The sequence below is a fragment of the Chelonia mydas genome, chromosome 9 (genome assembly GCF_015237465.2).
Source record: "Chelonia mydas isolate rCheMyd1 chromosome 9, rCheMyd1.pri.v2, whole genome shotgun sequence".
In the NCBI taxonomy this organism is placed as follows: Eukaryota; Metazoa; Chordata; order Testudines; family Cheloniidae; genus Chelonia; species Chelonia mydas.
In genome coordinates, this window is record NC_057855.1 from 60,906,182 (window position 1) to 60,917,810 (window position 11,629).

The window sequence follows — 11,629 nt, forward strand, 5'->3', positions numbered from 1 at the left end:
AGAAGTACAGGTGGCAATACCATGCCATGTGATCCTTACTTCTGCGCTGCTCCTGGCGTGGCTCTGCCTTCAGAGCTGGGCTCCCGGCCAGCAGCTGCCGCTCTCCAGCTGCCCAGCTCTGAAGGCAGCGCCGCCGCCAGCAGCAGCGCAGAAGAAAGGGTAAAAGTACTGCAACACCCCCTACAATAACCTTGTGATCCCCCCCCCCCCCCACAACTCCTTTTTGGGTCAGGACCCCTACAATTACAACACCGTGAAATTTCAGATTGAAATAGCTGAAATCATGAAATTTATGATTTTTAAAATCCTATGGCCGTGAAACTGACCAAAATGGACCGTGACTTTGGTGGGGCCCTACTTATTATTAATGATTTGGGGGGAGGGATAGCTCAGTGGTTTGAGCATTGGCCTGCTAAACCCAGGATTGTGAGTTCAATCCTTGAGGGGGCCATTTAGGGATCTGGGGCAAAAAGTGGGGATTGGTCCTGCTTTGAGCAGGGGGTTGGACTAGATCACCTCCTGAGGTCCTTTCCAACCCTGATATTCTATGATTCTATGATTATTGCTTTATAAGTTGCATTCCATTAGTGCCTCAAAGCACCATTCATGGATCAGGACCCCACTGCACTAGGTGCTGTACAAACACAGAACAAAAAGATGGTCCCTGTCCCAGAGAATTTACCATCTAGGAAAACTTCTGTTGGTGGGAGAGACAGGCTGCCAAGCCACCCAGAGCTCTTCTTCAGGGCTGAGAAAGGTACTCCCAGCTTCACAGCAAAATGAACAGTGGAACAGATTGTTTAGTAGTTAGCACATATTGCAAGGGACCTTTCAAGATAGAGTGGCCCGTTAACACCTCTGCAATCATAGGACAGAGAGTGTGTGTGGGGGGGGTGGGGGTGGGGTGGGGTTAATGGGTAGCAGATTGTTGTAATAAGCCATAAATCCAGTGTTCAGTCCCTGATTTTTTAGTGTCTAGCAGAGTTATGAATTTAAGCTCCCATGTGTTGTGCAGGTTTCCTTTGAGGATGAGGCCTGGCATGTCCCACTATATCAGGAGCCTGGCAGAATGGACATGGACACAAGCTGATGTGTTCTCAGTTTGCAAACCCCACACCCCATCCTACAATACATTGCAAATGAACAAAGCAAAATCACGGCCTCCTCTGCTTGCCTCTAGTGTTGAGGGGGTTGGGGAGTGATGGAAAAAGGAGTGTGACTAATGCTTCACTCCGTGGACAGCCAAGTCAGTGCGGTAGTTGGAAACCTCAATCAGGTTTTCATCGGGGTCTCGGAAGTAGATGGATGTGATTGGCCCCGTGGCACCGGTTCTGGGCACTGGGCCTTCTTCAATAGTCACACCACAGGCCTGGAAGGAGAGGGAAGGTATGTTTGGTTTTCAGCATTAACAATGGTTTTCTAAGGGGCTTGCTCCCAGCCCTCCCTCCTTCCCCCCCACCCGTGCCCCAGGCAGCTGGTGGAGCCATTGTCCAAGCACCTCTCTGGCCCTGGTTGTTCTGATTTAACCGTGCTGCCGTGCACTTCCCAAGGAGGGGCAGGTGGTGAAGAGGGCCTAGAAAGGCTCTAGCTATGGCCAAGCAGGGCGCTAGCTGCTCTTGAGCCCTGTGATCCCAGCCCGTGGCACTCGATGGCTGCGCCTCCTGGCAGACAAACTGATCAGCATTCAGCGCTAGAAAGGGGAACAGGACACAACCAATAGATTCAGGGTCACTGGTGAGCTAAGCCAGGCTTTGACTCCAGGTCTCTACTAAGGCTATTATTGCATTAACCCCTTATTCTGCCAAGTCCCTGGGTTTATCTGTCCATGGGCATGGGGTGTGGGCGTAGGAAGCAGAGAGTCACACAGGTAATGAAAAAACAACGAGGAGGACTTGTGGCACCTTAGAGACTAACACATTTATTTGGGCATACGCTTTCGTGGGCTAAAACCCACTCCTCATTGTTTTTGCTGATACAGACTAACACAGCTACCACTCTGAAACCTGTCACCACACAGGTAATGAAATAGACCTTCAAGAAGACACAGGTATAACTGCCCCTCCCATACTGCTTAGATTAGATCCCATACTGGATTAGAGTAGGGTCTTGGATTTCCCAGGTGGGTGGCTGGGTGACAGATCTCATGCTGGATAGTAAGAAAATCTGAAATCTCCCTGTCTCCAGTTCCATATGGTGACTTCCTTGAGAACATCTAAATTCATCTCACTCATGTGCTCAAGCTCATGTGCTCTCTGCTCTGAGTGACTTCCATGGACTTTGGACCCCTAATGAAGAGAATCCCCTTGAGTTCAGTGGCAAATGCTCTGCAGACCTGCGCAACCGGCTAGGCCGTCAGTTGCCCCTGACAGTGATCCATACAGGACAGCACTGCTGATGTGACTCCTTGTTCCTTATGACTTCCTTGTGCTGTCGAGCAGAGAAGATAAAGAGACACACAACTGAGCTAGGTTGGACTGCAAAGCATTGTGGGTGGATGGGGCTGGACATATGGTGTATGGACAGAAGGAAGGGGCCAATTACATAGACTAGTAGGTGATGGGTTTGGTGTTCTGAAGGCAAGCGATAAACAACACTGGCCAGTGATATTTTGGCAGGTACTGGGTTCTTCTTTCCCAGGCCTGGGGGTTCTCTATGGCTCTGCCACCTTACCTCATCCCTGATCTGAAATACGCACCACTGTTGTAGTCCTGCCCTTAGTCTCCCTTCACCATAGCTCCGCGGATGCCCTTCAATCCTGTCTCACAGCTCCCCCAGCTATTCCAGTCCGGGGTTCCCCAGGCACGTCTCTGCTGCTGACCTGCAGCTCCATCTGCTATTCCAGGCCTGGGGTTCCCACGCACAGTTCTGATGATGCCCCTCAATCCTGCCCCATAGACCCTGCCCTGCCCCCAAACCTCCTGCTACCCCAGAGCTGAACCTGTTATACAGAGATTTTCAAATGTAACATGTTTCAAGTGTTATACAGAGATTGCAAATTTGAGGTTTTGTGATATAGAGCAGTACAAAGCCAGGAGATTCATGCTCACACACTGAACTCCAGGCGTCTGGTTCTCCTCTTCCTTACAACCCCATTGATCTGAGTGGAATTACTCCTGATTTACACTGCTGTAAGCACAAGCTGAATTGGGCACCAGCTCTCCAAGATGACAGGGAAGTTCGCTAACCCTTACCCTACCACACCCCTGGGTTTATTCATTCACATCAGGCCCATGGCAGCATCCCATGAGACATGTCGCCACTTGGGTGAAACACAGTTTGCCCAACCTTCAGGTGTCCCACTAGCTGGTCTAGCGAGGTGTCTGTGATCAGGCAGACGTCTATGGAACCAGGAACTGGTCTGTGAGCCTTGGGTTCAAACTCCTTCCCAGCCTCGTGGAGGTTAAACTTTTGGTTCCCAAAACGTAGTGCTTTCCGGTTGCCCTGTCACCAAGGGAAGGAGAGGATTAATGTACTGCCACACAGAGACCCGCCTCTGTGAACACCAGGATTGCAAGAAAAACCCTGGGCTGGGGAGCGAGCCACTTGTTCACAGCACCAGGGATACTGCTCTGAGAGAACAGGAAAAGTCTCCTTTGACGGGTAGGAGGAGTGTTCCGTTTCTGTACTCAATGTCACCCCCTTGTGGAAAGCAAGTGGAACTTCTGTTCCATAGCACAACAAGGGACACAGGAGTGAGATCTTAGCACTGCTATAGCTTTACAGACATGGGAGGAGAGGGAGAATTTCAAAGGCCCAAATGACAGTTTGGTGCCTAACTGCTGCTACACATGTCTTTGGAAATGTCACCCAGGAACTAACCAGCCCTCCCAGTGGCTCTGTGAGGTCAAGCTGGTTTTTAAAAAAAGTGAATTTAAACAAACAAACAAAAACGGATTTCAGTTTTTTGGTCCAAATTTGAAACTTTGCTGAAATGTCTAACTTCAAAGCACTGCAAGCTGCTCTAGAACTGGGAAATGGGCAGGGGGGAATACACGGGAGAAATTGTGTAATGGTGGATTTTATTTATTCATTATTTTATTTACTGCATTGTCCTAATAGGCTACTCAGACAAAGTTTTAAAACTCTGTGGGAATTTGTTATGTAAAATACGGTAGTTAATTTACTTCAAGATGTACCAATGAGAACAGATACACAGAGTCGCTGATGTACAGAGCCCTCACCTCCAATCACTGTACCACGTGGGTTCAGTTGCCCAGCTACTGTCCGGTCTAACTGAGCTCGGAAGTTAGTCAGGGTTTTTTTTTTTCAGTTGTGTACATCGCACTATAACTATCTCTGTATGTAACAGTGAAATATAGAGAGATGGCTAAAGACAGGTAGTGTTAAAGAAGAACACTCCAAATGTCAGTGAGCAGAAGGGTAGGGGTATGTGGGCAGCTGGTAGATGCAATAAGAAAAGTTTGGGAACCTCTGCTCTAGGGGCAGGTTCTTCCATTATTTCCTGCTGTAGGGTCTTCTGTACCTGCCTCTGACTCAGCTGCTGCTGACTTATGTCAGAGACAGGACACTCAGTCAGATGGGCCATGGGCTGACAGTTCCTACAATCCTCACTCTACAGATGGGGAAAATAGAGATGCCTTGCTCACAGTGACGCAATAAGTTAGTGGCAGAAGCAGGACTAGAACACAGGACTTTTCATATCCCAGCTCCGTCCTGCCCCTCAGATTACCTTGAAAGTGACCACTTCCATACCCAGGACTTTGGAATAAAAGCCTACGGTGTCTTCAATGTTCTTCACAGTCAGCACCAGATGATCCAGTCGCTGGATAAGACATGGAAGGGGGCCCTCGCGCTTCTCCTGCCAGGACATCATCTGAGAGCCAGCAACCAGAGACTAAAACCGAGTAGAAATAAGGTTAGTGAGATGCAGGGACAAGCTACCAGGTCATTTCCTAGTTGGGCTGGCTGGGGACATGGGGCTAATTAAATGGAAGCAGAAGCCAAAGTTGGTTTTCTTTCGGCCTGTGTGTGACACATGAAAAATATGTTCTCCTCCTTCAGATGTTTCCTCAAGACCCACCTGTCTTGTGATGCCCGATCCAAAGCCTACTGAAATTAATGAGAGACTTTCCATTGATGTCTATGGACTTTGAGTCAGTCCCTAGAAGAATCAGCCAGTGAGTGAGGGCTAGGAACATGGGCAGATGGGATGGCTGACACTTACCCTATCAACATATGATACAGTCATAAGGCAATCCTGCCTGGAGCACGCTCCTGAGGCAGGCCGTGGCACTACAACTGTGTCTGCCTCAGTTTCCCCTCTCAGCTAACCCAGTAACTTCACTTCAGGCTCTCTTGACACTGTAATACCCTCCTTTGGGTTAGTTTGTTATAAAAGCCTTGTGCAATGCAGTACATAACACAAATCCAAACCATATAGTCCATTTCTCACCCCAGTGCAAGCAGTCATGAAAGTTCAAGACGTCTCTTCCCTTGCCCCACATACCACCCCTGTTACCTGTCAGCTCTGTGTTCTTGGGGAACCAGGGCACAGTACCCAGCCTGTCTGACTCACAAAGGACCCGCCCCCCATCCCCAGCCTCTGCTTGAACCAAAACCGATCAGAAGAAAGACTTACAAAAAGCAATGAAAAGGCAGTGGGAGACACTCCTAAACCCCTGGGACAAGGGTGACAGGATGAAGAAAGCTCCCTTAGCCTCATTTGCATCGAAGATGGGTCAGGGAGGCATCTCCATTAGCATACAGAATGGAGAACAGAGATTCCAAGGCAAGAACCACACGGAACTCTGGGACCAGAAAAGCAGGGAAGCACTGCATGATGGGGGATCTCTGCTCCAGATGTTAATGAACCCACGCCTGCACATACCCAGCTCAGTAGTTATCAGATCAATTCTAGTAATAAATCCTTTATTGGTATCCAAAATCCTGAAGCTGCCTAATTGCATTGTGAGCTCCCTCGAAAGAACACCGCCCATAGCCAGGAATGATCAGTTCCTATTGTCTAGCTCAGTGGTTTTCAAACTTTTTTTCTGGCGACCCAGTTGAAGAAAATTGTTGATGCCTGTGACCCAACGGAGCTGAGGATGAGGGGTTAGGGTGTGGAAGGGGGCTCAGGGCTGGAGCAGGGGGCTGGGGTGTGGGAGGGGGTCAGGGCTCTGGGCTGGGGGTGTGGGCTCTGGGGTGGGACCGGGGATGAGGGGGTTGGGGTGCAGGAAGAGTGTGGAGTTGGTGCTCAGGGCGGGGGCAGTGCACAGAGCCCCGTGGTCCCCCTGCCTATGAGCTGGACCTGCTGCTGGCTGCTTCTGGGTAGGGACTACTAGTTTTGCTCCTGGTTTTACTACTAGTTTTTACTGGCCAGCTGCCAGGGTCCCTGGGTGCAGAGCAAGGTGACCCAGTGCCTTGCATTCCATGACCCAGTACTGGGTCGCGGCCTGAACTTTGAAAACCACTGGTCTAGCCTGAGCAAAACAACTTTGGTATACTCCCTTGAGCCATCAGTTTACCCATAAACAAACATAGTGTTCTCCCTTGAACCATTATTGTTTCCCTACAAAAACCCCTACTCACACGCAAGTAAGGGTTCTGATGCCTAGATCCAAACTCTGCATCAGTTCCGTTGGGACTTCATCTTCTCCTGACTGATTGTGCTGGGAGCTCTGCCTGTCTCCAGCACTCTGGACTCTCAGATACCACCACCACCTGGGAACCCCGACCAGTTCAAGCTTCACGGAGTGGTAAGAACCCAACTCTGTCTCTCTCTGCTTTTTTTCTACTCTAGGTATAGCTTTCTAACCCAGGCTTGTGTGATCAGTTATAGTGTTCTAAACCTGACTTTTGTAATAAAATTTAAGCTAGATTTAATATTGTAACTGTTTTGTTTGTTTGGCTCTCTTTGGATGGTTATTACCTGGCAATAAATAACTTTTATGGTTCAGCTGGTTGCTTTCCCTCCCTCTCCCTCTCTCTTTTGTGTTTTTGGCTTCCCCATTTACTCTGCAGCAACACTCCTCTTACCTAAGCTAAAGATCCCTATAGTGCCCAAAACTCCTGTGGGGTTTGCTCATCCAGTGGGTTACTTCCGGAACAATTGTAACATGAAAGTGGGGATAGGGACGTGCGGAACCTGGGACATAGGAGGGTGGCAGCTTGGAAGTGCCACTTGACCCAAGCTGCTGAGTTCAGGGGCATATAAGGGGTCAGCTTGGAAGTGCTGATTCACCCAGTCTGCTCAGACGCGCTCTGTTCATGTGTGTGTGTGTTCATCTGATTCTGGGGCTGGAGGAACCCAGCCCTGGGGAACCTAGGTCCTGCAGGATAGCTCCATTGGGAGGGGACTTGCAGAAGGGAGAAGTAGAGCTCTATATGAACACACAAGTGACACAAGCAGTACATTGATAGAATTACGGCACCTCCCCTCCCGAAGAGTAACCCTAATAAATAAGTGTACCCCAAAGTAACGGGCAAATCTGGTAACACCTCTCATTGCCTTCAACCATGCCTGGACTCTCTATTAGTCTTCTTCTGTCCTTCTGCCACCTCAGCCTTTCCAAGTGGACTGAAACTCTGCTCTTCCTACTGGGAACCCCCGGTGATACCCTGTCCCGCATATGACCCCCTGTACACCATGTTCACCACTTTTGTAAGGTTATGATCTATTTTGTACAAAGTATGCCTTCTGAGGTATCATTTGCAAACTAATAATCTGCTGAATATTACCATCCCATTGAAATGTGTGTAAAATCACTGCATGTAAAATTATGAGATTTCGCTATATGATTGTTACTGAAATATGTTGTAGTTCTTGGTAACGCTCACTAACTATTTTCTCAGAGACAAAGGCGCACTAGCACACCAGAGACAGGCCATTTACAAATGGGTTCTGAGCTCAAAAAGGTTGTGAACCACTGCCCTACAGCACAGGGCTCCTTATTACACTTAGAGAAAAACAGATTAACAGCAGATTTAAGTTACTTGACTCAGTAAAGCAAAATGTTTGTTTCTCCGGTGACTGGGAATGCATCTGAGTCAACCTGCAGAAGGAAAATAGCACTTCTGGGGATTTGAGAGGTTTTCATTTCATTTTCTGATTGATTTTACAGGAGATATTGAGGTCTTGTCTAGTGTGGAAGACTCTATGTGACACTGAAGAACCAGGAAGAGTATGATATAATACTCTTATATATAATACATTGATAAAATATAAGCGAAACCTCTTTAATCAAAAGGGGAAATAGATTTAATTCAAAATGCTGAACTCTTTGTGTTTATATCTGTTTAACTTGAACACTCAATTAACAGTCAGGAAAAAAGTGCTCTTTGTTAAAGGTTCAACACTTGAATTAAGTTCTGACACAAGTCATAATCCTCTTCTCTGAGGCCCTCAACTAGTCCCCCAGCAAAACCAACATGCAGTAGACACGACACTTCTGATTTTTCTAAGGTTAAAAAAAACAACAATGGGGGAAAGTAAACCCTCCCAACCCTTTCCATTACACAGTGACAAAAACACCACCAATAACCCCATAACCTTTTATCTGGGGCCAGCCATGAAATAAATAAATCAAGGCACTGAGACACAATAGGGGATGATGTAATTGCCATATGAACTATATTGATCATTTATGCAGTATGTGACTCTTTATACACACTCACTGAACTCCCGTTTTATAAGTACACTGGCATGTCTCAAGGTTATCCTGCACCATAGTAAAAGCCCTGGTAGCCCATCTATGCTAGCCCTCCCACTGGTGCAGCTCCAGCAGTGAGTAAGGTTAAGAAAAATGCTAGTATAGATAGGTTTCAGAGTAGCAGCCCTGTATAGCATAGATAAGGTTTCCAAGTCCTGCCCAGCCTGGCTTGAGCTGACTGTAAAACCTGGCCCAGATTCCCAGAGGGCAAACCTGGGCAAGTCTCCTCTTTGTTCATGTCAAAGTCACAGTCTGGGATCTGGAGGCGATATCCCGAGGCCACTAGAGTTACAAAGGCAGAAAGAATTTCCCAAATAACATACTCAAGACTTCAGAATTATCCAGATCTGTGGCTCTCCTGCTGTTCGCACCAATTACAGTGAAAAGCTGTGTGACACTGCCATTAAAAATTCACTGGCACTTCCTTGAGCTGGCGTTTGAAAATGCTGAACCAAACACCCTTTAGATTGAATGCAGTCTCTGCAAAGTCCCATGCATGCCTGTGGACCTGCGTATGTAGCACTCAGAATCCTGATACATTGGCTTTGCTTTCTGGTGTTTGCAAGAGCTGATTTTCAGTAGAGCAAGCACTCAGGATGTTTGCTGTCTGAAGACACAGCTTGTCTCTGCAATCTTCCCCCCAGCCCTAGCCTCAGAACCATTTGCAGAGTCACTGTCTGCGCCTCTAGAGTTAATATTTAAGTGTCTGCTCTCAGTAAATGAACATGAGTGAAATGTTGGTAGGGAAAAAAAGGCAGAGTACCTGTACGCAGTGAAGACAGGCAAGCTCAGCAAAACAGCCTGAAAGAACACTGTCCCCTCCAGCTAACCACTTCCTGGTCCCCAGAGCTGAGCTGTGCTGGGAGCAGAGTTCCCAAGAAAAAGAGATAGAGCGAGTAGAAATAAAAGCCCGACTCCTGAAAGCTGCTCCCTCCCCTCCGTGAAGACCTTGGTTTCTGTTCGGACAAAGCAGCTGACCGGGTTGGGGTCAAAGATCTCAGGCATTTCCCCAGCTTTATGTGTAACACACACTTGCTTCTAAAATAAAGAATACAGGCTCCCTGTGAAATAACACAGGCTACAGGGTGCTCCCGGAAAACAGAAACTGGGGCACACAGCTGCAGTTCTTGGGCTTACCCCAGCTGGGCAGGATGTGCCTGCCTGGGAATCACCAGGTGCATCCCACTCCTTCCCTGCCTCCAGGGGGCGCTCTGTGCCTCTGAGACAGGCAAAGGCCATATTGCCCCATCAGGCTGTGTGCACACTCAGTGCCCCCCGGGGACACTAGAGCATCAATGAGGTGGGAAGGAATTGCCTCATCCCTGCAATTATGCACAGTCAAGCAGGTTCATGGTGGTACTTGCTGATGTCCTGTCCACTGTAGAGTTCCACACGTTGTTCCCAGTGGCAGTGCTAAAAGGGCTTCAACAAAGCCTGAGCGAGTACTACTGAGTTTAGAGTTTCTGGGTGTGGCATCCATGTCCCCTGGATTTCAGGATCCCTCTCCAAGCAGCCACACTGGCTACCGATTAACCTGAGTAGAACCTCTAGACTTTTCTCCACTTTGTTCAAGATTCTCCACTCTCGGGCTCTGCCTTATCTGTGTGATTTGATCCATGCTGCTCTCCCTGCCCTCTGAGCTCATGGTTCATCACGGCGTAACTCCAGCTCCATGCCAATGATGTCAGTGGAGCTACCCCTGCCTAAAACTGGAGCGACAAACTCATGTGCCACGCCTGAGGTGCTATTCTCAACTTCTCAGCCCGTCAGTTCTCTGGGCTTCTCTTCGCTCACCCGAAGCTGGCAGAATGCGCTCCCATTTGACCTTCATGCCACTGACTCTGTTAGCCTTTTAAAGGTCAGACTTAAAACCCTGCATTTCCACCCAGTTACTGCTGGCCTCACATCCTGCACTTGTCATCTTCTTTGATAGTTTGGTTCTTCAGCACCTGTTACATGTGAAAGATGTTTTGTAAAACCAACAGAGAACAATATTATGAGCTGCTACATCCCTGCAGAAGATTTAGGGCTTGCTCATTAATAATGCATCTGATGAAGTGAGCTGTAGCTCACGAAAGCTTATGCTCAAATAAATTGGTTAGTCTCTAAGGTGCCACAAGTCCTCCTTTTCTTTTTACCTCCTAGACGATACTCTTATGACTAGGAGAGAGAACTTTTAAACCGGAGGAAAATGGTGAACTGCCTAGACCTTGCCTTTTCCTTTGACTGTAGAGTGCCTAGCACACATGTATAATAACCAGATTCACAGGGACTGGGTGATGCCAGTGACTGGTGCATTATCCCTTCATCCTTACAGAGCAGAATTCCAAGGTACTTATCTATTCCAATGCTTTGGAAGTGCCTGTCTAAACAGCTAAGCACCTTCTGAAAAGCACAACATTCAGATGCACCACTATCCAGGATGAACTTCCTACCTCCCACAAAGACCCCTCCTTCTACCCACTCGTATCTCGACAACCTAAGTCATCAAAGACAGTCTGGGAAAACAGCTAGGCCTGGCAATGTGCCCTGGAGCTCAGGAAATCTGGACTCTGTTGGATCAGGGCTGAAATCTAGCTGAAGGTGGAGGATGATTATGTGTATAGTTGTGTTAGCATTTTAGAGCTGTGTGGATACTGGTTCCTCTCACAACACCACCTTCCAGTTTGTCCCAAGAGGAAGTCTCAGCTTAGCAGAAGCTCAGGCCTGGAATAGAAAGGAGAGTGCTGCATGCCTGGATGAGGTGTAGCTGTTGGGAGGAAACTAGCATAACCCCTGCCCACGATATGCCAGGCTTTACAGCTGTCCTTTTCCGTCTTTGGGCCTGCTCCCTCTGAAGTCAATGGCAGAGCCCGCATGTCCTTCAATGGGGGAAAGAGCAGGTCTTTTTCAATCACCAAATTCATACAAAATTTGGTAGGGTTTTTAAAAAAGATTTTACTTTGTATTGAGCCAAGAGC

General features: G+C 48.0%; 1 protein-coding gene across 1 annotated transcript; it reads right to left on the bottom strand.

The window, feature by feature from the left end:
- Positions 1–915: 915 nt before the first annotated feature.
- On the bottom strand, positions 916–11,627 carry GLOD5 (glyoxalase domain containing 5). The gene is made up of 4 exons (XM_037909044.2): positions 9,433–11,627; positions 4,691–4,855; positions 3,286–3,441; positions 916–1,369 (listed from the first exon to the last, which is right to left on the bottom strand). Exons 2-4 carry the CDS (start codon positions 4,832–4,834, stop codon positions 1,220–1,222), a joined length of 450 nt encoding a protein of 149 aa, XP_037764972.1. The 5' UTR covers positions 4,835–4,855; positions 9,433–11,627; the 3' UTR covers positions 916–1,219.
- Between the last annotated feature and the right edge of the window lie 2 nt (positions 11,628–11,629).

Bases quoted from the DNA above. Each gene is read 5' to 3' on its own strand.
- GLOD5 (XM_037909044.2), bottom strand. From the start codon at position 4,834: ATGATGTCCTGGCAGGAGAAGCGCGAGGGCCCCCTTCCATGTCTTATC. The intron at 3,442-4,690 runs GTAATCTGAGGG...CCTTGGTGACAG, and splicing joins TGGAAGTGGTCACTTTCAAG to GGCAACCGGAAAGCACTACG. The intron at 1,370-3,285 runs GTTGGGCAAACT...CTCTCCTTCCAG, and splicing joins AGCTAGTGGGACACCTGAAG to GCCTGTGGTGTGACTATTGA.